Consider the following 23,352-nt stretch of genomic DNA (forward strand, 5'->3'; position numbering starts at 1 on the left):
TGCATAGGGCATATTGAACAAAGTGCAATAGCAAGGGGAAAAACATAATCCAAGAATAAAGAACTATTTTTTCTTCAGGTAATTCAAGATGTCTTGAGAATGCTAAAGCCTCCTCAAGAGCATCTATCCTCAACATGTTTGTCAAGTTTAAGCATGGCTGTGTTGATTCCTTCCCCCTCAGCTGTGTTTGACAATGTAGGCAAGCTGTTACCTCTCAGGACATCTTGGTGGCTGTGTCACAACCCCCAGCAGCACAGGGCCGGTGCTGGCACTGACAACACAGCCTTGGCGAGGGCGGGAGGTGGCTAGCACCAGAGTCTTATTCTCCAGAGGATTATTTTTGACTGCTGCTGCCTAAAAGTTGCAGCTAATAAAAAGAATAAGCAATCAAAATTATTTCTGACTTCAGGCTTCTCTAGCACCGAGGGTGAAAATTTTCTTCCCAGGATGACCTGATGAATAAAGCGGGTGATATTCACCCAAGCAGAGTATTAGCATGTAGCTTCAGGGTCTGCAAGCTTGATATGTGGTCCATTTCCAACTGTGAACAGAACATATGTGGGATGCTTTCACCCTACGTGAGCACAGAAATAATATGTACTTATCAGCAGTACGTCCTGACTTCACATTTGAAAGCAAGCATTCACATACTGGAAAGGTAACATGTAGAATAAGCGTGAACTAGTGTTTAATCCCACATTCACGTGACTCGAGTACTGACACCTCCTCTGGCCCTGAGTGAAACCTCCCTGTCTCCCTTTCTCTGCCTGTAAAACTGAGAGCCTGCTGCTTCATTAACTCACAGGAGTTCAAGGAAATGGTATTGATTTATATGTTGGAAAAATTAAAGGTCTGGTAAAAGGAGAAGAAATACTAATAAAAGGTTAGCAGCTTTCCAGTGTTTTCAGAGCACAGTTGACTACTTAATTAGAAATTAACATTCATAGTAGCTTTCTTACGCAGTCAACTGATGCTGAAGAGAAAACAACAGGAATACTTCTGCCTGTGCTATTTCTGTGCAAAACACGGCCCTGCTCACCTGCCTGCTCCCAACGTTTATATTTCCATATGTTTAATTCTCCTCAAGTTTTTGTTTTATCTGCTTGTGGGTGTTTTCTTTTCTTTTGGAGCATCACAAATGTGATCTGTTAAAGTACTGACAATCCTTTAATGATTAATGTACTGCTCCAATGTTTTGACAAGGTAAAGACGAAAATAAGACGTGTTTCCTGACAGAAGTCATACCACACATGGATTCCAGCAGACGAAGGTACAAAATAATCATCCCACGATACAGGGTAGTAGATATTACACTTATTGCACAAATAGTGCTATACAAGATCATTCTGATGAATAATGCCAGGTAGGTTTTATTTCTAACAGCTACAGGCAGGATTTGCACATGGAAAGTGCATAGCCCAACTCATGCCCAGTCCTTAACTCAGTTATTTTTTACTGAGGCTTCGTATAGCTTCAGCACAAAACTGTGTGAAAGTTAGTACATTCAGATGTATTTCCCTTTGCTATACAAAGCGTGCTAAGGCAGACCATAGGGAATCTATTTGAGATGGCAGGGAGATGGAATGAAATTACCCCATGCATTATATTCTCTTCACATTATAATTATGAATAAACTGACACTGAGCTTTGTGCAATTTTGAGTGTGAATTTCCGGATATTATGGGTTCCTTGCTCCATCTCCCTTGTTTTATTGTAATAGCTGTGCCATGAGGACTTTGAGAAAGTGTGGCCCCATGACATTCTGAACTTGAACACTGAGATTTTGGAGCCTGGCTGGAGAGTCTTGAGGATACCAGAGAAAGAAAAAAATGCAGAGAAAATGAAAAGGCAGTTTGAAATGCAGTTGGAATGACACAGCATCTTCACACTCAGTGACTGGCCTCAGCAGCGCTACAGGCAGGGTTGTCATGGGAACATGTGTGAGAAATATTTTCCTCATTTTCCCAAGCCCGTACCTTCCTTGTACTCTCCTCAGATTATTTTTGGGGTTGGGTCATTTTTTTGTTTCATTGGCAAAAATGCGTGAACAAATGATACTTATAAATGTCTTTGGTTGTATAGTTCCTCTGTGTAGAGAGAGATTAAGTATGTTAGATTTCTTCAGCTTTAAAAAAGAATGACTGGGATGGATAGGAAAGTAAAATCATGCCTGCAGAACCAGGAGGGGCATGGAGAAAGGGAACGGGAAAGCAGTGCTCACTGTTTCTCACAGTCTAAGAACTAGATGGGATGCGATGAAGTTATAAGGCATCAGGTTTGAAACAAACAAAAGATACATTTTCATACAGATTATTAAGGTCATTGTCTCAGGATAATGTTGAGGCCAAGGTGTAAATTTGCTAAAAAATGCACTAAACAAATTTCAAAATCAACGCAGACAGGTTCCTTGGTGGCCATTATTCTGTATTTGACCTCTGGCTCAGGATCTCTGTAAGCAATTCTGTATGAAACTGGAAGGATAAATCATGGGACAATAAGCGGCATAAACCATCCCCTGTTCTTATACTCTTTGTGGAAGGATCACCTTCTGGCCTCTGGGCTCAGTGGACCTTTCATCAGACAGATCAGGGCAGTTCCTGTAACAAGAGTAGACTACAAAGCTAACTGCAAACTTGTCTTGCCTGGGACACAAAAGATCCTACGTAATTTCTAATTCTCTCCTCCTTCTCCACGACAAAATTATCTTGGGGTGGAACAGTGAAAAACACCCCTCTGGACCCGTTTACACTGGCATCAGTTGCTTTGGACTTTAATTCATTTGGTCTTTCTAGGAATTTGTGGGATTTTGGCATCTGCCTCCCTGTAAAAATAGTCATGCTTAAAAATGAATCTTCATCTGTTTTGCTTGATTTTCTATAGCTTTACTATACAATATGCAAAATCTTTGGAAAAGCTCAGAGTCACTTAATTTGTAGCAATAAAACAGCAGCCAAAATGTGCAAACGTGGAAGCCTTGGCTGGTCTCAGACACAGGTGACCTGGTTTTCAATAGCTTTCAATGGTAACAGTTCTCCCAGTTGTAATGTGAACATTTCTCAAAATCAAGCCACTTATTTCAGAGCCATAATGCATGCATTTAACTTAGGTGTTAATTTTGGAAAAGTCAGATCCTTTAACTTAAAAATTTCTCAGGTTCTTGTTGATCACTTTCCAAATTTATAAGAAACACAGGGGCATTTATTGTTGATTAGTATTGCTTTTATCAGCACCTTTCCAAACCATCGGGAAAGTGGAATACAGAACAGACTGCTATGCCACAAATAAAAGTTCTTGTGGGATTTAACATCTTTAGTTCATTGATGAATTGATGATACAATTGACTGGAGTCAGATATCAAACATTACCGGCAGCCCCTGAAGCAGATATGCCTTTGCAGATGTCAAAAACCTTATGCCAAAAAGGGCAAGCTGGCCAATAACAGCGTTCTTAACTTTCTCTTGTAGTGATATCATTAAGTCATGAAGGCTGGCACAATATCAATTAGTTAATCATTGTTGCAGTGTCTTGTAAAAATCTCTGATTAACCTTCTGCCAGACAGAGCATTCATGTGCAGCTTCATCTTGCCTTGTTCTCTCTTTTTACAGTTGCCCCACGAACAAGGAGTTCTCTAAGAAATGGGTCAAGGCGCTTTGAAGTACTCTGGCCCTGGAGTATTTGCAATTACCAATGCAGAACATTGCCAGATGCCTTGAAATTGATAGGACGATGAGCTCCAAACAGCTCTTGTTTGCTCCTCCTCAGGGGAGCACTGAACCTGGTCAGCTTCCAAAAAAAGGCCCAATATGGGTGGGCACAAAGCTTAATATTTTCCGACTTGAAAAGAAAAAGGACTTGCCGATAAAGCCAAGACATCTGCATTCAGCGTGACTTAATTTTGCCAACCAATACAGGACTCAGAGGGTTGCTCACTATTTATTATTATTTTGTGTTCCACAGATGGAAGTAATGTCTAAAACGCAGCGCTTGTTTTCCAAACACAGCAAAGATTCAGACCTTTCACCACTGAGTATGCAATGTCAAAAGACATGCCTTGTTCCCCATCTGATACTGAGAGCTTTATGTTCAATATACTGTCCAAACTATTACCTGTAACTAGTTCTGATCCACAACATGGGGTCACCTCTCCTTTACATTTCAATGACCCTACAACAGCTCTAGCTTTGATGATGACTTATAAAGAAGAAACAGGTAAGCCTGTTTCTCCTTTACGTCTTCCTACTCGTTTCTATGCTGTCCCTTAACATCAAGGTATCTTCTTTCAGTTGAATCATAAGGCCTGCAAATTTAACCACTTCAAAGCCTGCAGTGATGGTGATGCTTTCCTCGAAATTATCCAGAAAAGCAGCAAAAAGCCAGAATAGCCAAATCAAAACCCTATCATGCATTTCATGCTTTCCAATGAGAAACAAATCTCTTGCTACGGACTGGCTAGCTGACCTTTTGGTCCCTGAACAGGTGCTCTACACTGTGACTCCTTTAACATTATAGTATTTCCATATGGTTAATATGACGGATTAGGATGAATGTACTTGGATTTTTAAGCTAAGCAGGTGACAATTCAGTAGCTACACACTTACAATGTGCTCACAGGTTTAGCATCTCTGTAGATGCCAATGTCCCTGTACCTGCAGGTGCAGGACGGATCTACCTCTACACTGAGGGTTGGTATTAGACATACATCAATTAAAAGCCAAATCCACATCTGACCTGTGGAGTTTAAAATGGTTTGAGGAATGCAATGGCTTTTAGCACAGGGCAGAATTAAGCTACTATGGCACTTTCATGGGTCAAATATCCCAAGGCACAGTACTGATGTCCCGCTGAAACCAGGGGGAATTAGGGACACAATCAGAGTTAAATTTCTAGATCTGGGTGCATTTCCTTTAATGATGATAAATACCACATTGTCAACATTAATTTGATTTCGAATTAGTGCAGCAGGGGCAAGTCAGCACAGGCATAGATCTTCAGCTGGAGTCCCTGCTTGGCTGGCTGCAAGGACATGTGTGAGAAATGAAGCATCTGAAAAAACTGCAGGTGGACACTGCAGAACAGGACCATTGCCCATACATACATGGAAACTGTAGCTCCTCATAGCTGGAGAAGTGCTGCTGAGCCTATCTGCATCCACATGAGCCTCAAGCCGGCACTTGAAGCCCTTGAGTTCTTGGCTCCTGGCAATGCTAATGCAAGGGCTGAAATTACAGCACTTACTGAAATTACAGGAGGGTCCTGGAAGTGCTACCTAAAGCAGGAACAGAGAATGTGAAGGACTGTGGAGGAGTGTGTGCTGGCCATGCGTGAAAATAAGAGGTTTCTCAATGGAAACCTCCACCCTGGGCTGGCTGCTGGAAGCTGCCACCTGAGTTACATTACTGGTCAGTCTTTAGGGTCAGCTGTTTTGTACCTGCACAGGCTTGGGGGTGTGGGGGGCACTTGTGAACCACTGTCACACTTAGGTCCCACAATGCTAATAATGTATTTTTGTGTGATGGTGTAATGAAAGACTTACTGGTAGCAAGTGCCGGTCCTTTATCGCTTGCCTCTTTCGACTGCAGATTGCGGGGAAGGGAGGAAAGGGGGGAGCTACCACAGTGATGGGGCCTTGGACTTTTTGCTCCCTGTTATCACCTCGGCTTCGATGTTCTATTTTGGAGGAGAAAGAAGACATGAGTCTTTCAAAGTGTTAAAAACACATAAATATTTCTATTAACAGCGCAACATAGACACAAACAGGATGTGGACTCCAAAGATGAAGGTCCTCCTCTTGTCCACTAACCAGTACCTATGATCCCTGTTGCAACTGAAGGGGAGAAGCACTTACTGGACAGCCAAGTCCCTGGAAGAGCAACACTCATGCAACACACCCCAGCATGTGCACGGAAGCTGAATTCTCCCTAAATGGGATTTATACCCTTCATCCCAAGCAACAAAGGAGCTACCTTCTAGGCACTTGGGACCCGAGACCTGATTCCCAATGGGAACCTGCGGCTCCTGTTGCCTTGAAGTGTCGAGCTGCAGTAACGACTGCACTCTACCCATATAAAATACACCTCTCTCAGGAGAAAGAAGGAAACACAGCCCCAGGTAGAATTTCCTTCCCTGGCTGCATGGCAGCACCAGGTCCTGAGCATTGGCTTGACATCATGAAGGTTGTTGCAGTGGCAGCTCTGTGTCCCAGCATGGAGATCATCCAGGAAAAGTCAAGATTTCTCCACCCCAGGCCCAGAGGAGTCTTCCTTCACCACAGGGTCCCAACATCCCGTCCTCTTCCAGCATCAGTCCCAAGTCTCTGAAACCTTCCAAGTGAATGGGAGAATGCTCATGCATTTCCCATCTCTAATTTTAGGTGAGAGTCAGATAATTATTGCTTGCAGAGTGTTGCTGGAAGGGGATGATGGATCCACCTGACACACAGAGCTATGGTCCAGCCAAAAATGTTTGCTACTAGCATAGCTGTTTTCTGATCTAATGTTTAGTTTTAATTACTCCTGGTTAAATAGGTAAAGAGATAATGAAATTTTCATAGAAGAAATAGGTAAGACACAATAAACATGTTTAGGGTAAATGTCTGATTATGATTTCACTCCAATATATGCAATTATTTGGAAAATAAAATAAAGCAGCACATGCCAAGCTGCCTGCTGAACCTGCACAGCTGCTGTTAAATGAGGAGGACGGGAAGTTGCCAAAACAGAGATTTGTAACTTTAAAACGATGAGGCTTTTCCTGACAGCTGCCTTCCCATGTTGCTGTCAGGATTTCTCCTGCCCACAAGATGGCAGGCAGAGATCAGCCTGGTCCTGGGACAATTGCAAAGCAGAGCTGCTAAGAGCGGAAAAGCCAGCTTCTGCTCTACTCTAACACTACTGTGATTGCAATTCAGCTGTATCGCTCTTTGCAGTGCTATGAAGACATATTGCACCCTCAGTGTGTTCTTGAGCTAAAATCTGTAGAGAGGTTCAAATGCGGTAATTAATTGGAACGTTTTATCCAGCTAACAGATGCTCTGCAGAACTGAGTAATCGATTATTATTATAATCTGGTAACAATAATAAATGAGAAAGGCAATGATAGCTGTTGGTGCAAAACACTTCCAATATAGGAGGCTGCTGCTGAACATTTTAAGGGTGACCTGCATGGATTTTTTTCCTCCCTTATGGCATAGGAGACAGGCTTGTTTGCCTACTTCTATATGCTTCCTGGTAAGAATTTTCCCTCAGTTAGGTTCCCTGCGAAAACTGACCTTTCCTCATCTTTTGCCTTCCCTGTAGTGTGCTGTTGTAGGATCGCTCAGATGCTTGCACCTAGGAATTTCCCTTTATGGCAGGGATCCAGGAGCCTGGTTATGACCTTGATTGTTCCTGCTTCCTCCCAGTGCTGCGTGATTCGGTTTTGAGACTACAGGTCTCCAGTTCGTTAGGCGATGTCAGGACGTGTTCCCTGGCCTGGGGAGGGGACACTGGCCCCACCCTTCCAAGCTGTCTGGGGTATCACATGGCTTTCAGCTGCCGCCCTTGAAGGATGCAGGTCTCCTCCAGTACCGTGCTCGGAAACACCATGTGGACAGCTCAGTTTCTGTGGAAACTGTAATACCACTGGGCTCCAGTTTCAGCCCTTGGGAAGTTAAATCTTATCTGTTCTGCATCTGAGGCATTCTTTAACATCTGTTTAGCGGAGGGAGACAAGACAGCCTTGTTGAAACACTCAGTGCCTCCACCCTTCTGAGGTCAGTGCATGGATTTGCTCGTGCAATTCAGCCATATCTACTTTAATAGAAAAACATCTAAACAAAGAATGTAGAAAGGAAAAGTAAAAAGTTCTTTTCAGCTCTACTCTAGTAATCACAAACAAGCTGAAGAGGGCACAAGCCTTTTCTACTGCTAGAATTTCTTCAGCTTTATTTCTTTGCCTGAGTACCTAAGTCCAAGTGGAGACCAGTGCCCATAGCCCCGTGCCTGAGCACCCCGCTGCTGCCTGGAGGGGACTGTGGGGAGGCATTGTGTGTGGAACTAGAGCCAGAGCGTGTGTGAGCACCTACCTCTGCGCAAGGCTCGCAGGTGCTGCTTGGCGTGGTGGTGCAGCTCCTCCACGCAAGGTGGTCTGGTGGAGGGGAGGAAGATGTTTCTTTGCTGATGCCAAGGTGCTCGGTAATAGACACTCAGTTTGCTCTCTGCATCCAGGTTGGAGACAGCTGTAGGATAAAACCAGAGTGCAAGGTAAGACTCCTAGCCTCTCTTACATCAACCTAGCTGAAAAGCAAAGGGTCTCACTTGCAACAGCAGTGCCGAGAACGAGCACTGGGGAGGTTACAGCACCTCTCCTCCCACCAAATAACAGTGACCATTATCTCCTCCACATTTCCAGACCACATTATACCACTTAGCATTTAGACAGTGCCCTTTTGCCAGATCGCAAACGGCCCTATGGAGGCAAGTAGGTGCATTGATATCATACCAGTGTCAAATATATGGACTACAGCAATAATAATTTTATAGATAGCTAAATGAAAACACAAAGAAGCTATGCACCCTTCCCACAGTGACATTTTGAGCAAGGGCAGAGAGAGGAATGGGTCTTCCATTTACCTGTTCTCCTGCCAATATGCTCTTTCACTACATCATGTTACGCACAACTCATTTCTGACACAGATTGCTAGCTCGTTGCCTTCCAGCATGTGATGACTGAGATTAACTGCGCACCTGCTGAGCAACTTTAACTGTCACCTATCAAAAGAGGTTCCCTTAATAGACAGGGACTTCTGAGGGACAGGAACACTTCAGTTCCTCTACAGAGAAATCCCAGAAGTCTGCCTCTGAAAGTTACAGGAACCAAGTCCACTAAAGGTTTGAGAGAATTTCTCAGGAGTGCCGGGACTCAGGGGGGATGTGGACAATATCAGCACACACAGCAGCTAACTTTCCAAGGGTGAAAGCAGGAGAGGAGGGCCATGGGAGATGCCAGTACTCTGCCCTGGCTGGCCGCGTGGAGCAGGCTTGTCCCACCTGTGCTCAGCAGTCCATGTAATGCAGGAGGACATGTGGCATGTCCACAGCTATAGCACTGGGCTTGCTCCTTCTTCTACGGGCATTGATACAAATAGCCTGTCCAGTCATCTCTTGTAATGCCAAGGAGCTGCTGCAGCTGTTTTGCTTACAGGACAACGCAGCGGGATGTAGGTGGGCTGCCTCACGCATGGGAGGAAGAGTGGTGGAGGTACCTCCCGGGGTTCCCTTCCCAGTGAGGAGCCAAACAGCCAGTGTGCCTCAGGTTGGTCCCCCCACTAGCTACGCACTCCTCTCCTTCGCCCTCATCTCTCTTGACCAGCAAGAGCCCAGAGGAGCTGCCATGAGTGGAGCAGTGGTCGCTTCAATCTCAACACAGTCCCACACAACACTGATGGCCAGAGCCCTCTTCCACGGAGGGAGGGGATTTGTAACTCTGCGTTAGCCAGCCTATGTGCCAGCCCCCTTCTCCAGCCTGTCTTGCCCACTGAGATGATGGGTATTTTGTGGCTGGGCCCTCCCCTTACATTGCTTTTACCACTCCAGGCAAGTGCAGCCCCGAGCCCTTGCCCGGCAGGACCCTCGCCACTTCCACAAGACAAGGAGAAGGGATGTGCTGCTCTTGTGGAACACCACCGAGGGGGAGGCCAAGCCAGAGAAAGGGATTGGCAGTAGGATGTCCACAGTAGTATGTTGTCTCCAGCCAAGGAACTAGCGCGTTTTGGGGTCTCATTTACTTTCCATGCTTTTGCACTCTCTGATGTGCAGAAGTAGTTGCCCTTTTCTGAGGGAGAGTCAGTGCAAGATGTCAGAGGGCTGCTCTCCGGTGGAGATCCTTTGCTCTTTCTGGTTCTGTCGCTTTCTTTAATGCAAAACAACATTCACTTGGGCTGAAGGCACATCAGTGCTTTGTATATAGAAAAGAACTGGGAAGGTACAGTAGGAGAAAAAGAAGGAGGGGGCAGATAAAAGGGGAGAAACCCAGGAACCATGCTTCCATGTGCAGGATGCTGACAGACTTTATCACTTCACTTGATAAGAAAAAAAGACCAGTTCACAAAACCTTGTGGGTGTCGTGATGGAAGGGCTGGCATAATATGGTGATAGACCTGCTGAAGCTCAGATTCTTAGAGCTTCGGCACCACCGCAGGGACACTGAACTCTGTGTCCAGTAGGCAGCCTTGCTTTGCTTTTCAGTGGACCTTTGCAGGTGGGGTTTCACTCGGTTTACAGTATGTTTGCAGTGCTGCTCCATGCAACTGGCCATGCTGTCAGTGCAAGGAATGGCACCAGGGGGAGAAAAAAATGATTGATAGTGCAGGGATTTCTAGGATGAATGACAGCAACCTCTAGGTGTTCATCATGAGGATTTACTAATGAAATTATCGACATTGCAATAACGTAGTATTGCCAAATTGAAAGTAGAGCTTTTGATGGCTTGTCTGTCTGTCACCACAGAAGCAGGTGAATATCTCACTATCGTGAGCTGATTTTTATATTTCCTTTACCCCTTGAGGGTAAGGAAGCACTATGTCTATTTTACAGACAAGGTACCGAGACACAAAGTAACTTACTCTGATCCTGTTCTGAGCCACACTGCCTCCTTGGGAAGCTCATCTCAAGACAAAAATTTGTAAGTGATAGTAATGATACCTCACCCATTCTTTATATCGCTAAGGATATGTGATATTCATGATCACAAATTGTACCCTGGAGGCTAATGGAACGGCAGGCATAAGCGGTTCCTTCCTACTCCCAGAAAAAAACTGTCTAGACTGCAGCTCTAGTAGTTGTCTGCAACGGAGCTCAGTGAGTGGAAAGTTTTACTTACTTATGAAATGTTCAGACGTTTCATTAGACCAGAATAGATTTTGCTGCAAAATTTCATTTGTAGAAAGCTTTTCTGGCTTTGGCAGCAGTGTTTTACAAATAAGAAGAGTAGGAGTGGGGTTAATAGACTTGGTGTGAGATTTAAAGATGAAACCAAGCGAATATAGTTCTGCTACACACTTGCTGTTGTAGACACACATTGCTGTTCAAAGATAAAACAGCATGACCTGTTAGCCATCCAACAAGTCCCCCCTTAGCCAGCAAACCTGGCAGAGCTACGCATAGTGCTGTACCAGAAGAAAAATAAAGCACAAATACATTGCTTATCTTCAGATGATAGGGCACTAAGAAGCTTACAGTACCCTGTGCTGTGGCCCCAGCCAGTGCACATCCGTATCTTCTCACCTTGCCCTGCAGGAACTCTGATTCGCCATGTCAGGGAATATGCCCCACTGACACCAAGAAAGCAGAAATATTGCACAACACACACTGAACTGAACAGTCCTTTGAAATGCTCTAAAGCTGTAGTGGATTTTCTAGGTAGTCCAGAATATAAACTAAAAGAGCTGGCAAAAAAGCTGTGAGGGGATGAATGTTCTCAGCCTCCAGTGGGGGAGAAGCTCAGAGGGAGGGAGAACCACTGGATAGGGTAGAGGACAATGCTGGCCCAAGGACAAGTAAGTATAAACCCGCCACAAATGCAATCAGGCTGGATGTTTGAAGAACAGCATCCCAACCTCAGAGCAATGAAGCTCTGGAAAAGCCTCCCGGAAAGGGGAAAGAGGTAACTGGTGAAACAGCCTGCACCCTTTCTGAAGGGGATTACCAAATGTGATTGCCTGCCAAGAGAGGGACCTGCTTCCACTTCATTCCTTGCACGTTGTCCTTTGCACATGTCCTTCCATGTCTTTTGCACGTTGCCTGTGCTCCTGCAATGACATCGCGCCTGGCCCCTGCTCTTTGGACATGGGCCCTTGGGAGCTGGGCACCACTGCTGAGAGCTGAAGCCAGAGGATGCAACAACAGGAGCAGACCATGAGCTTTCAGGACCACCAAATGCCTGATTTTCTGCACAGGGTTGAACATCTTACCTCCACAAAAACAAAAAAGCCAACCCTGTGGTAGGGTGATTCAGCAGCCAAAGACTACTGGGCTAAGATCTCGAAGACCCGTGCAGTCAAAGCTTTGCCATACACTTCTACTAAGAGCCTGGGTTAAATGTTGACACTCCCTGTGCCTGTTCTATAAAATGGGGATAAGGCATCTCTTCCAGCCAGCATTTCCTTTCACTCGGTGTTTTACACTGCAGGCTGATTTTACAATGCCGAGCCTGCGCGTGGCTGTAGCCCCTCAGCATCATTATAATATGCATAATAAATAAAGCGATACAGAAACTGTAAAGCCACAGTCTTTAGATTATTAACAGTTGGACACCACATTGAATGAGAAAAAAAGCCTGTACAGATATAGGAAATGCTGCATTTCAGGCATCAGATATAGATTGTTAATGTATTTTTAGTGTGCGCTTTGATCAATTTAGAATATACAAGTGACTCATATAAACTATCATGTTCATTTCATTCCTGAGTTAAAGTAATTGTTTTTTTGTCTTGTGGGATGACAAAACGACAAGAGACCATTTAAATGGATTCTCTGTTACATTCTGTGGATCCATTAACGTTGGCTGGTTTCCTGACAACCAATGTCAAACAGACATACACTAATGGCTGTTCTCATGAGAAGATTTTTTTGAAGGTTTCCAAATAGCTGTTTTATCGAAGTTGATCATATTTATCATTTATAGACCCTTCTCGCCTTCACCTCCTCTTGTGCACTCTCCCTCCCTCCTTTAGCAAAGCAGAAGAAGGATCCTGGCGTAGCAGAGCTGGATGTGGAAGCTTGAAGGTTGTGCGGCTTTAGTGCACTCAGGCGTGGTTGTTCTAATAATAACACCACAAAGGCCAAGCAAGAAAGATTTCTGCTCTATTTATTTGATAGATTCAGGGGTTCCCCCCCGCCAACTCCGTCTGCTTCTGTAGATGCTTGCCTCCCCCCAACCTAGTCCTTCTATTTCTCAACTTTCTATTTCTTTCTGCATTGTAGTTGCTGTTAGGTGTCGGGGGGTGGGGGTGGGGGGTGGGGGGAGATAACTTTCTATGCTTCCCGGTTCAAAGAGAAGACACGATTTGGTGTAAGGTGTGAAAAAGTGTAGAGCCTGGAGGGGATTTGAGTGGCAAGCAAGGAAGGTGCCTACGTGATAAGAGACAGAGCTCAGAGCTGTCACGCTGTGAACTCCTGCACAAGTGAAGCCGAACCAGCGGCTGCCGAATCCTGATTAAAGTATATGGATTCCAAAAGACAAAAACCACAATTAGAAAGGATCAGACTAGTGAATAAGCCTATTCCAGAGCCCAGTTGTTCTTATGAGAGGCTCCAATGACACTTTGCAGGAGGCAGAGGAGCTGGGGGCTGCATACCCACCACGCACCCACCGCTTCTCCCTGCTGCATTGCAGGGGTGCAGGATGCTCTTGAAGGCTGCTGCGGCCAGCAGCACTGTGCCAGGCTCTGCTCAGGAAGCCCTTCTCCTCCAGTGTTAAGATGGTTCCACTGCCATTTTATCAAATGACATTTTTTCTAGCCATTTCAGGTAAAAATGGTGACTTTTTTCTTGTGAAATTCAATGTAATAAGTAAGCTGGTTGTTCACTTAGCTTTGCATAAATAGGCCTACACCAGCAGCAGCAGGGTTCAACCTGCTCAAACTCTTCCGCACCTATTGCCCAGGTCAACAGTGAGTTACTGCCTACTAAGTTTATGTGTAAAGCATAACAAGCAAATGAATTCTGAGAAAGACCAGGTTATCCCCAAGACTAGGCAGTCTGGCAACACATCCAACTTCATCATGCATTTAGTGCATAAATGTTTCATTGAGGCAACTGCTGAGTCTGATGTGAATTTTATTTATAGCCCTGAATGTCTCGAATGTATGCTTCCCCCAAGTACTCACATCTCCGCCATAACACCCAGGGGGCTTAAGCCTACAAGGCTGGTAAAAATCTACAGTCGGTTCTTCACTGTACGTGTCCCACATTTTGTGCAATGCATCAGCAAGCTCAGTACTTTCAAAGCATCTCCCTCTGCGGCTGCTGCTTCACAGTGATGGCATGTTGGATGCCGGGGCTCACTCACTGGGGACACAGGAGCCCAGAGCTCCTCGCAGGTGGGACAATCGCTCTGTTTCCTACAGTCATGCTTGCTCTCAACCGTGCACGCACCCAGACATTTCCCCCAGTCTTGACCTATCTGCCAGTGGCAAACCCCACCAACTGGAACTGCAAATAGCTATTTGGATCAGCCACCTCCCCATCCCACCTTTATTAAGGATTGAAAAATGCCTGTGCAAGCGGAGTGTGTCGACGGGGCTGCTGTTCCTTCCAAATAAGGCTACTGGCTCATCAGCATTTCAGTCACCCCACTGAACAACGGCAACCTCACCATAACTTCAGTGACTATACCTATAAGCATGGGCACACACACAACTCCCCTCACACCTCTAGATAAGAAATTCCAAGGGACTGGAGCCAGAAACTCAGACATACCATGGTGCCCTCGGGAACCCTGTTCACCCTGGCAGGGGCAGGATGCCATGCTCTCTCCCCACCAAGAGGAAGCAATAATTTCTATGTCAGGGCCAGAGCGACACCTGACAGCAATGGTTTTCTTTTCTGAAGCTCTTTTGCTGGGGGCACATCAGCTGATGGGAATGGGACAGGCGCTCCAGCCCCTTGGCACCGCGGGAGCTGTTGAGAACCCTGCCTGTGCTTCCCTGTCCTCCTCTCCCCTGGCAGGCTGGTGCGTGGTCCAGCTCCCCCCAGGAGATGTGGGAGCTGAGGCAGGCTACATAGGCCTTGACACAGCTTTCTGCGCATGCTTCTCACATAAGACAAAACATGCTCAACTCTCAGTGAAATAGAAAACTGCATGCCAAAACCCCCGTCTCCTTTTCCTCGCTGCTCTGGTGCATCTTTGACATTTTTTCAGCACCTGCATGGGATTCCCCAATCCTTGGTCACATCTTTTGTCCTGCTTCCTGGTGTATGTACTCTGACGTTTGCGAAGGCACTGTTCAGTTCAGTGCACCCTTTCAGTCCTCGCAGTGCCCACTGTCACAGGGCCATGGGTGACTGACACCCCATTTTGGTGGTTTGCTCCTTGGTTACTTCTCTCTGGGATCCCACGCTGGAGAACATGGTTTGTAATGGCTTTGCACATCATTATTTCTTATTATTGCCATTATCAGGGCAAAAACCCAAATGATTTCTGAGGATTTTTCGCCCTGTGCGACCCGAATCCACGATGGATGTGAGGAGCAAAATCCAGCAGCGCAGGCCGTGAGATACGGCTTGGGTGACCAGTCTGGACCTGAAGCCTGGATCACCACATCTGCCCTGCCACTGGCACTCAATGCATGCAAATCAAAGCTGGTGTGCCCATGCCTACACAGGCTGCAGCTGCCCTCTGGACAAACAGGAGGGAAGACATGACAAAACAAGTTATGTCTTTAGCTATGCGTGGGCAACAACATGAGCGCAATTATTATTCTGTTCTGCGCTCATGGATGGACAATTTAGCAAATTTTCCAAACTCAAGCAAAAAGGCAGAAACCTCATTGGCAGCAGAAACTGTTGAGAAAGACCATGATCTTTTACGCTCTTTGTATTGTTTTATTTCTTGCCAATATGGTGAAACTTCTCATGTTTCAACCATGGTTTCTTAGCGCATCCCTGTGACACTCTTCTGTCTCCCATTATGCCACACATATGGAAATAACAGCTATTCAGGAGAAAAATGGGCAAGTGGACAAAATCCATTCCGTATTGAACATTTAGTTTTCTGGAAAGATTAAATCATTGGAGAGCATATGATTTGGATGTCATTTCCATGTGCAGATCCTTGAATTTTTCATTTACCTGATATTCAGTTGAATAGCACAACAACAGACATAATTCAAGAGGGCTGGGAAGTGTGCAGTTCTTATACACGTAAGAAGATTAGGCTGTTAAGCAATATGCACTTATGTGAAGAGTACCACATGCTAATCCCATTCTTGGCTTTGCTGCTTTGAATCACTGCTGGCGGTGTTTGAATATATTTTTAACTGCTTTTCCCAACTCTGTCAAATAAGTTACAGCGGCCAGAATGGGACTTGGTATTTTGAAGTATCTCAAAGCTGTCACTGCAGGATAGACAATAGCCTCTCAGAAATACACAGTATTTTATATGTTCAAGCCTTCATTCCTGTGAAGTTTCTCTAGCCAGCAATTTCTTCCTCTCCTTTTATTCCTGTTCTCTGGTCTATGGCCTCCAAGAATGGCTGGGAGAGAAAAAGCTACGAAATAGCGGCAAGCGTAGTCACAGACAGCAGGTTTCTGTTGGAGGTTTTCATTAATGGGGCTGCCCTTCTCACCCATGAGTTGTCAATGGCATTTTTATTTTATGCACATATGTCTACATATTATACATATCCGTAAATATATGCAATTATGCATAAGTCCCCAGCCCATCACACCTAGCTCTGCAGCAAAGAAATCCCCCTCTGGTGCACATTTCTTCTAATGGCTGGTGACAGAAAGCACTGGAGGGAGTGCAATATACTTATCTATTAATACACATCTGAAGTTCAATAATGTATGTGTAGCCATGGTGTTTCTATGGTCCTTGTTCAGTCAGAGATAGCAGGAAGCCCATCAGGGAAAGCAAGTTTGTAAGCTAAAAAGAAAACCATCACTAAGGTCAGGCTTTATTCCCAAGGCACCTGAAGACATATGACTAGACGAAAGTTTTCTCAGTTGTGTATGTGTATGCATAAAATTAAACAATGAATCCAATCCTATGTCTTCAAAGACCACAGCCCAGCTGGGAAGTGAGTCCTGCCCCAGCTAAGTGTGTGGAAGCGATACCAAAGGCAGCATTGGTGCTGCCTGCAGAGCAATGGTAAAGAAGGCAGACAACACGTGAGCCCTGCCTGGGAAGCCATTGGATCAACTATTCTGCAGGATGAGTCCATATTCACTTCAATTTGCTACCATGCTCCATAAGAAAACAAAAAACTAATTAGCCAGTAAAATAGTGAAGGCATAAACAGTGTTTAAGAAAAAGCCCCAGACCCCAAAGTGAGCTAGTTTAAGGTTACTGGACCTAATGGTAAGGATGGCTTGTTACAGTAGGGGTGATTCGACATCACACATCTGCACACATATATATGTGTTTGTGTATAGACATACCAGAGCATGTAACTCAAATCAATGTCTCAAGAGAGCCCTTTCAATCCTACATGCTTAATTAGTTGAAAGCACTTCTTTCAATTTCACACACTTTCAGCACTTGTCAACACCGATTTCTTCCCATGTTGACCCTTCATATCACTCCCACTCTTGATACACAGCAAGATAAAGTCTCTTATCTCTGGCAGTGCAGTGTGTGGTCTCTATAAAACACTTCGTAAGCACGCTTTTAGATACCCTTTGCAATTTTCTCTCATTGCTCTGCTATTTTTCTCCTGTACTGACTCAGCCCAAATCACTACTAAGTTTGCCCGAGTTGCTCCAACAGGTCACCATAACGGTCTCCCTTTTATCACACAGAAGCGTGTGGTTCACTGTGATGTTGCTCTCAGATCAGTCACCCTGATTTCACATGCCAGCACTCAAGAACAAAGCTTTACAAAATTCATTTACTATTCTACCTATCTTGGCTAATGTTTACCTTCAGGATCTTGTGAAAAAAACACCCTCGTTCCACAGCCTATAGACATTTTTATGATAGGTCAAACAGTGTTTTGGCAGTGGTTTTAATGTATCTTGCTCATTCTCATACTCAAAACATTCAATTCCCCTGCATATTTCTATCTGAACATTTAAACCTAAAGTGATCGTTCTTTCAGTAATAGCCTTCTGAGTCTATGCTGAGGATCCTCTTTTCAAGAAGAGCAGAGGCTTGCACTTTGGAGCACCTATTTCCACATCAGCATCCACGAGAAAAACTACCTCTCCATATTTGTGAAAATGCAGCCCAGCTGTAAAACACAAGGAGCCTTGAAAAAGCACACCGGAAGATGACACTTGACACAGAATATGCTGTGTTTTGCATGTTGGAAGATAAGATGCAGATGACTTAGAATAAGTACAGCAAACATTTCCATTTTCCTTGAAATCTTCATGAACTGTAACCTTCTATCAAAGCTCTAAGAGTTAGTCTCCATCAGGCTCTGGGCCTTTTCCGTTTGGCTCTGAGAAGTGGCATTTAGCATCAATTACGCCAGAGGTGTTGTGATACACATCCCTGCCTCTTGGACTGCAGATTGAGGGCACCAACCTATTTTGCACAGGGCATCAGAAGGTCATCAGTGGGTGACAGCATTTTGTTTACTACTGACCTACGCTTCATTCAAGATGATAACCTGTAAGAAAAAAAAAAAAAGCCCTATATCCCCATTGCTTAATCTTGTTAGCCGCTGACGTGGCCCCCCACTGGTGATGACCAAGTCAATGTTTTGGAAGGGCAACATAGTGGAAAACCACTACGAAATGTGAACAGCAAAACCAAACCAAAGACACAGGTTACATTTTGTATCTAGTATAAAAGTATTGGGGATGTTTTTCTGTGAATGACTTTTCCTCACTGGCATGAATTTGACCTTCTTGCCTTCCACAAACTGCATGGGGAAGCCAGCATCTGAGGTCAGAAGCTGCTCCCAAGCTAAAAACAAGACTGAAGAGTTTACCCAGAAAATAAGCAAGCGGGGCCCCTCTTTGCTTCCATTGACACCACACATGGACTGAGAAATCAAACCCCCAAAAGTCAGGAACAACAAGCCATGTGTTAAGAGTAGAGACAGTAGCTCGTATTTCACGCTTCTTCCTCCCCATCAGTCTTTTTCAGCATGCTTGGCTAGATGCCCTGAACGCCACTTAAATGCAAGTTGAGGTAAGTAGCAACAGTTTCTTCCAATTATATTTAGTAAATACTACACTACTATTGCTACACATGTTCCTTTGAATTACTCACAGGCATCCGGGGGAAGACAGAAAGTCAATCAATCATCTCAGAGGGACCAAAGGCAACTTTTTCTTGCTGCTCCTGCAGCTCCATCAGTCCCTTCCTATAGAGGGACTGAGACGTCCTGCCTCAGGGCTCTAATTGCTCTTGAGGTCAAGAAACTTCCTCCCCATAGCTCTAAGGCAGCGTGTTTCTTGGGGCAGGCAACAAAAATCAGGTGCACGACTCCATGAAGTTACTCCTGTGCTCGCCCAGGGTTGGCTGGGCACAGGGGGGTAGTTAAAGATACAACCAGTTAGGTCACTGTGGAGCTCCTCTAGGTCCTTTCAGTAAAGCTATTTCCTGGACTCAGTGAATACCTAAGTCCTCCATCACCAGCCCTCTCAGATGTTCCTTTTGGGCCCGGCCACCCCAGTAGTTTACTTGAAGCCCAGTTTCAGACTGCTGGCTGTGAACTGAGCTTGTGGAACACCCAGCCCATGAAGGGGCTCTGGGCCAGGCAGGGGGTCCTATTCCAACACTGTCCAGCAACATCTTTCTACAGTCCCACTTCTGGCAAGACACTTGTGTAAAACACTACAGCAAACAGGGCTGTAAGGGTTCAGAGAGCCATGCTGAGAAGTAACTTACTAGGAAGAAGTAACATGGACACCTGACTTGCCTAGTTTCACTTATTGAAACAAAAGTGAACACAGTCCTTTTTGTTTTGTAAGGCAAGAGGGGCTGCCTGAAAACACAGATTCCCTCCCCCGCTTCATCTTTCTCAACGTGATTGATTTTAATGAAGAAGCCTGCTTAGGGATGGATTCTTGTTAGCCTTGCAAGGTGGGGAGAGAGAGAGTACAGTACATTTCCTTTTCTCAAGCCCTTTGCTCCCAGCGCAAACCCACTGCTATCTGCAGTACACTGTAACTGCACAAACTCCAGCGCATGCAGCAGCACCGCATATGCTCCAAGAGGTACCGCAGAGAAACCAGGGCTGGTGCTGGTCCCCTCCACCCCGCCCTGCGCTGCCAAGGACGTGTCCCAGCACCACTCCCTGCTGGGGCTCCAGCTCCTGCACAAGTATCGCAGCCTCATCCCTCCAGGCTTTTGGGCTAGAAATTAGCCCTTGATCCATAAAGCACAGACGTGTTCTGATATATGGAATGGATTGTATTACTTACAGCACTTTCTATACACACATACACAAAGCCACTGAGATATACTGGATTACTTTTTAGAAGGAACCCATCCAGATAGCATTTGGAAACTGTCTGTCTTTGTCAGTGATATTGTATACCTAGACTGCAGGATGAATAACTTATGTCAAGATAAGTTATTTTCCCACTGTTATTATTATTTGAATAACATGTTCTCAGCTTGCTCACCTTAGGCACTAATGTTTTTTTCTGCAGAGTTGCACTGGTTTTTTTTCCTACTGTATTTCAGATCCTTGCTTACCTAAAATGGTCCACAAGCCTCAAATGGTAAATGCTAGCTCGCAAATTTAACTGAGAGGTGAGCATTGTTAGGTGTATTCCTTTGCACGCCCCTGCGGAGGATGCAAACCTGTTATCATGCCAGGTAGGGAGCCCCTACAGCTCATGCTAACCCCCACTTCAAATTGAGACATCATGAGCAAAGGCAGCTAGCACATAAAATGCAGCATGAAAACATTTAAGCTAAAATAAATTTTAAAACATTTACGTCTTGCAAAGTGTCATAAGGTGTTAATAAAGATCATAACATAGACTGTCCTCTATTGTTATGGCTAATATGGCTTTATGAGCCAAAACCATATCCTATTGTTTGTACTCACATTTGTATTATTAAGCCATATATTTATGCAGAAAACCTAATTGAGTTCTGATGGGATTTCTGAAAAGCCACAACTGCCGAAGAGCTACAGAGTTTGTCAGATGCTGCAGGGGTGTGGACCACTCTCTGGCAAGAGTTTTCATCCAGAACATAATAGCAAACAGCAAATTCTTGCACATTTGTAACTCCTCTGTCTTTGTGTGCGTGTTGGACTGAGTACAAGGTAGTTTTCAACATGTTGGCTTTAGCATAGCAAATACATATAGTGGCAAACAATTGCTTGCTTAATGTACATATAAAATGATTACCTTTTAAGTGTGGGCAGACATTTTATTATGACCATGTGCCGAGTACTGCACGTAAAGAAGAAGGCATGGTGAAGTGGATACCTTTTGCTGCATCCAGCAAAACCAGAACACAAATGTCAGGTGTCAACACCTACTGGTAACTATCAGAAATACCACTGCAGCATGACACTGGAAGCCTTCAAGCTCTCGATTGTAAGCAGCGATGAAAATGAAATAAAAATAAGCTTTAGAAAATAACCTGCAGGGAAAAAAAAATCCACAGGAAAAGAAATTAAACCAGGAAACACTTTCAGGAAAGGAAAAAGGAAAAGAAAGAAGGAGAGGGCAGGAAAGGGCATTGTCACTAAAATTATCATGCAGAAAGTGTAACTAAAAGATGGGGCCATTGAGTAGCAAACAGTGTTTGACCTTAATGTATCCCATATAGAGTGGAATGGTGAATCAGGGGAGAGAGCACCCCTGGGACGCTGGGATTTGTTCACGGGGAGCAAAGTTGACAATATTTCCAGGCGTAAAGAAGCAGTCAATGGAAAGTAATCACAAAAGTAACTTTCCCCAGGGGAAATTTGTCTCCCTGGAGTATATCTGTAGCTAACAGATATGCTCCTTGCTGATTTTTGTAGGAACAAGCCTCAGAGAGCTCCAAATAGTCCTCTGGCAGAGCTTGACCCCCTCTGTTCAATGTGGAAGGACCACAGGCTGGCATGCCCCACTGCCACCAGGTACCAGGAGTGGAGATGCTGTCATTGCAGGGGAGCAGGATCACCTACTTGGAAACAAATGTGCATCTGTGAAGCTCTGGATGGGTTCCCACATTTACTTGTTGAATATATTTAATGGCAAAGTAACAAAACAAATTTGGGTCACAGCCAAGCAAGCTAGCAAGGCATAAGGTGACTTTTAACTCAAAAGGTGAAACACTGCCTGAGAAACTGAACAAATATATTCATTTTTGTGAAGAGGGGGGTAAACACGCTCAGAAATGTGACACAGTAAGCCAGACCAGGTGTCAAATTTTGCTGTCCTTGCTCTGTCCTTTCTCAGTTGCAGCTCTGCCTGACTTCTTTGGACCCTTTGGCTACGCCGGCACATCAGATCTGGCCCTAATTACCTCCCTCCCACTTTACTGCCTTCTCCTCTCCTCCTTTCTTCTTTCTGTGTGGATTTTCCAGGCGGTGTTAAAAAAAGAAGTGCTGGAAGAGGTGCCAGACTGCTCTAGAGGCTGAGATGCTCTACATGCTGAGCAGCGAAAGGCAGACGACACCCACGGATATACCCCAGCCCTGATCTGGCAGGATGCTGTCTGGGGGGAGGTGGCAATCAATCTTCACATCTTATCAACTCCCATAGCATCTGCCAGCACAGGGGGAGGGGGAGCCAGCCCAGCCAACTTTTTTTATAATATGGATATTGTTCGTTAAGTCAGAGACATTTTATATACAAATACAGATCAGTTCCCAGCCATCTGCTTATTTTATATGTAGCATCTAAAGTATCGTTAGGGTGTTACAGAGAATATGAAAACAAGCTCTTATCTCTGCTGCTGAGCTTAAAATAAAAAAAAAAAAAAGAAAAAAGGATGGAAGAAGAAAATATAGGAATTGGTACGCAGTCGAAAGCTAAGAACTGAGACAGCATTTTCAAATGGTGGTTGGCTGTAGTTTGGAGATGCAATTTGGCCTGGTAGGCAGACAGGCTGGCGCATCCCCACTCTGGCCCATGGCAAGTCACCTCCTGGCCTTCATAGCCATCTCTTGTTCTTCCAATGACCTCCTAGCCTTTCTCTTCTTTCTACTTTTGTGTCTTAAGGGCAGAAATCATCCTTTACGCTAAGCATTTACACATACAGTAATAGGCCTGCATTTCATGTGCTAGTCTGATAATACCTTCTTGGGTGGGTTTGTTTTAGTGTTATATTCTTCCAGATAAAAGCAGGCTTGCTTATTCCCTGCTAGGGTGTGCTCCGAACCTCTGCGGATGAGCTGTGGTTTGTATTGCCTTGGCTGTGGTTTTGGACCCACAGGCCCCTGCAGCCCAAGGAAGCTCTGCCATTTACAAGCAGCTCCAAAACACCAGACTAGATAAGTAACGGGTGCTTCATTATTCAGAACTAACCTGCCACGGTCAGTAAAGAAAAAAGAGCCAGTCTGGTACCCTGGGTGACTCCCACCAGCGCCCAGACCCACACAGCACGGGTAGGCACACGAATTCACTGACCATGTGCCAGATTCATTATCACTTGAGTTTTTTTAACTACTGCATTTAAATCACAGCTAATTCTGATAAATCAAGACTGTTTCCCTGACTTGCTGGTTTGATAATTTCATC

The 23,352-nt window shown here is 44.9% G+C and overlaps 1 protein-coding gene across 1 annotated transcript in view; it reads right to left on the reverse strand.

Moving 5' to 3' along the window:
- The window catches only part of NHS (NHS actin remodeling regulator), a 262,400-nt gene that overhangs the window by 18,747 nt on the left and 220,301 nt on the right, over positions 1-23,352 (reverse strand). Inside the window, exons 2-3 of the mRNA XM_064474842.1 lie at positions 8,064-8,216; positions 5,535-5,668 (exon numbers count right to left, since the gene is read on the reverse strand). Coding sequence (XP_064330912.1) covers positions 5,535-5,668; positions 8,064-8,216 — 287 coding nt within the window. The remainder of the gene's footprint in view (positions 1-5,534; positions 5,669-8,063; positions 8,217-23,352) is intronic.

Source organism: Phalacrocorax carbo, chromosome 1 (genome assembly GCF_963921805.1).
Source record: "Phalacrocorax carbo chromosome 1, bPhaCar2.1, whole genome shotgun sequence".
NCBI classification, from domain to species: Eukaryota; Metazoa; Chordata; class Aves; order Suliformes; family Phalacrocoracidae; genus Phalacrocorax; species Phalacrocorax carbo.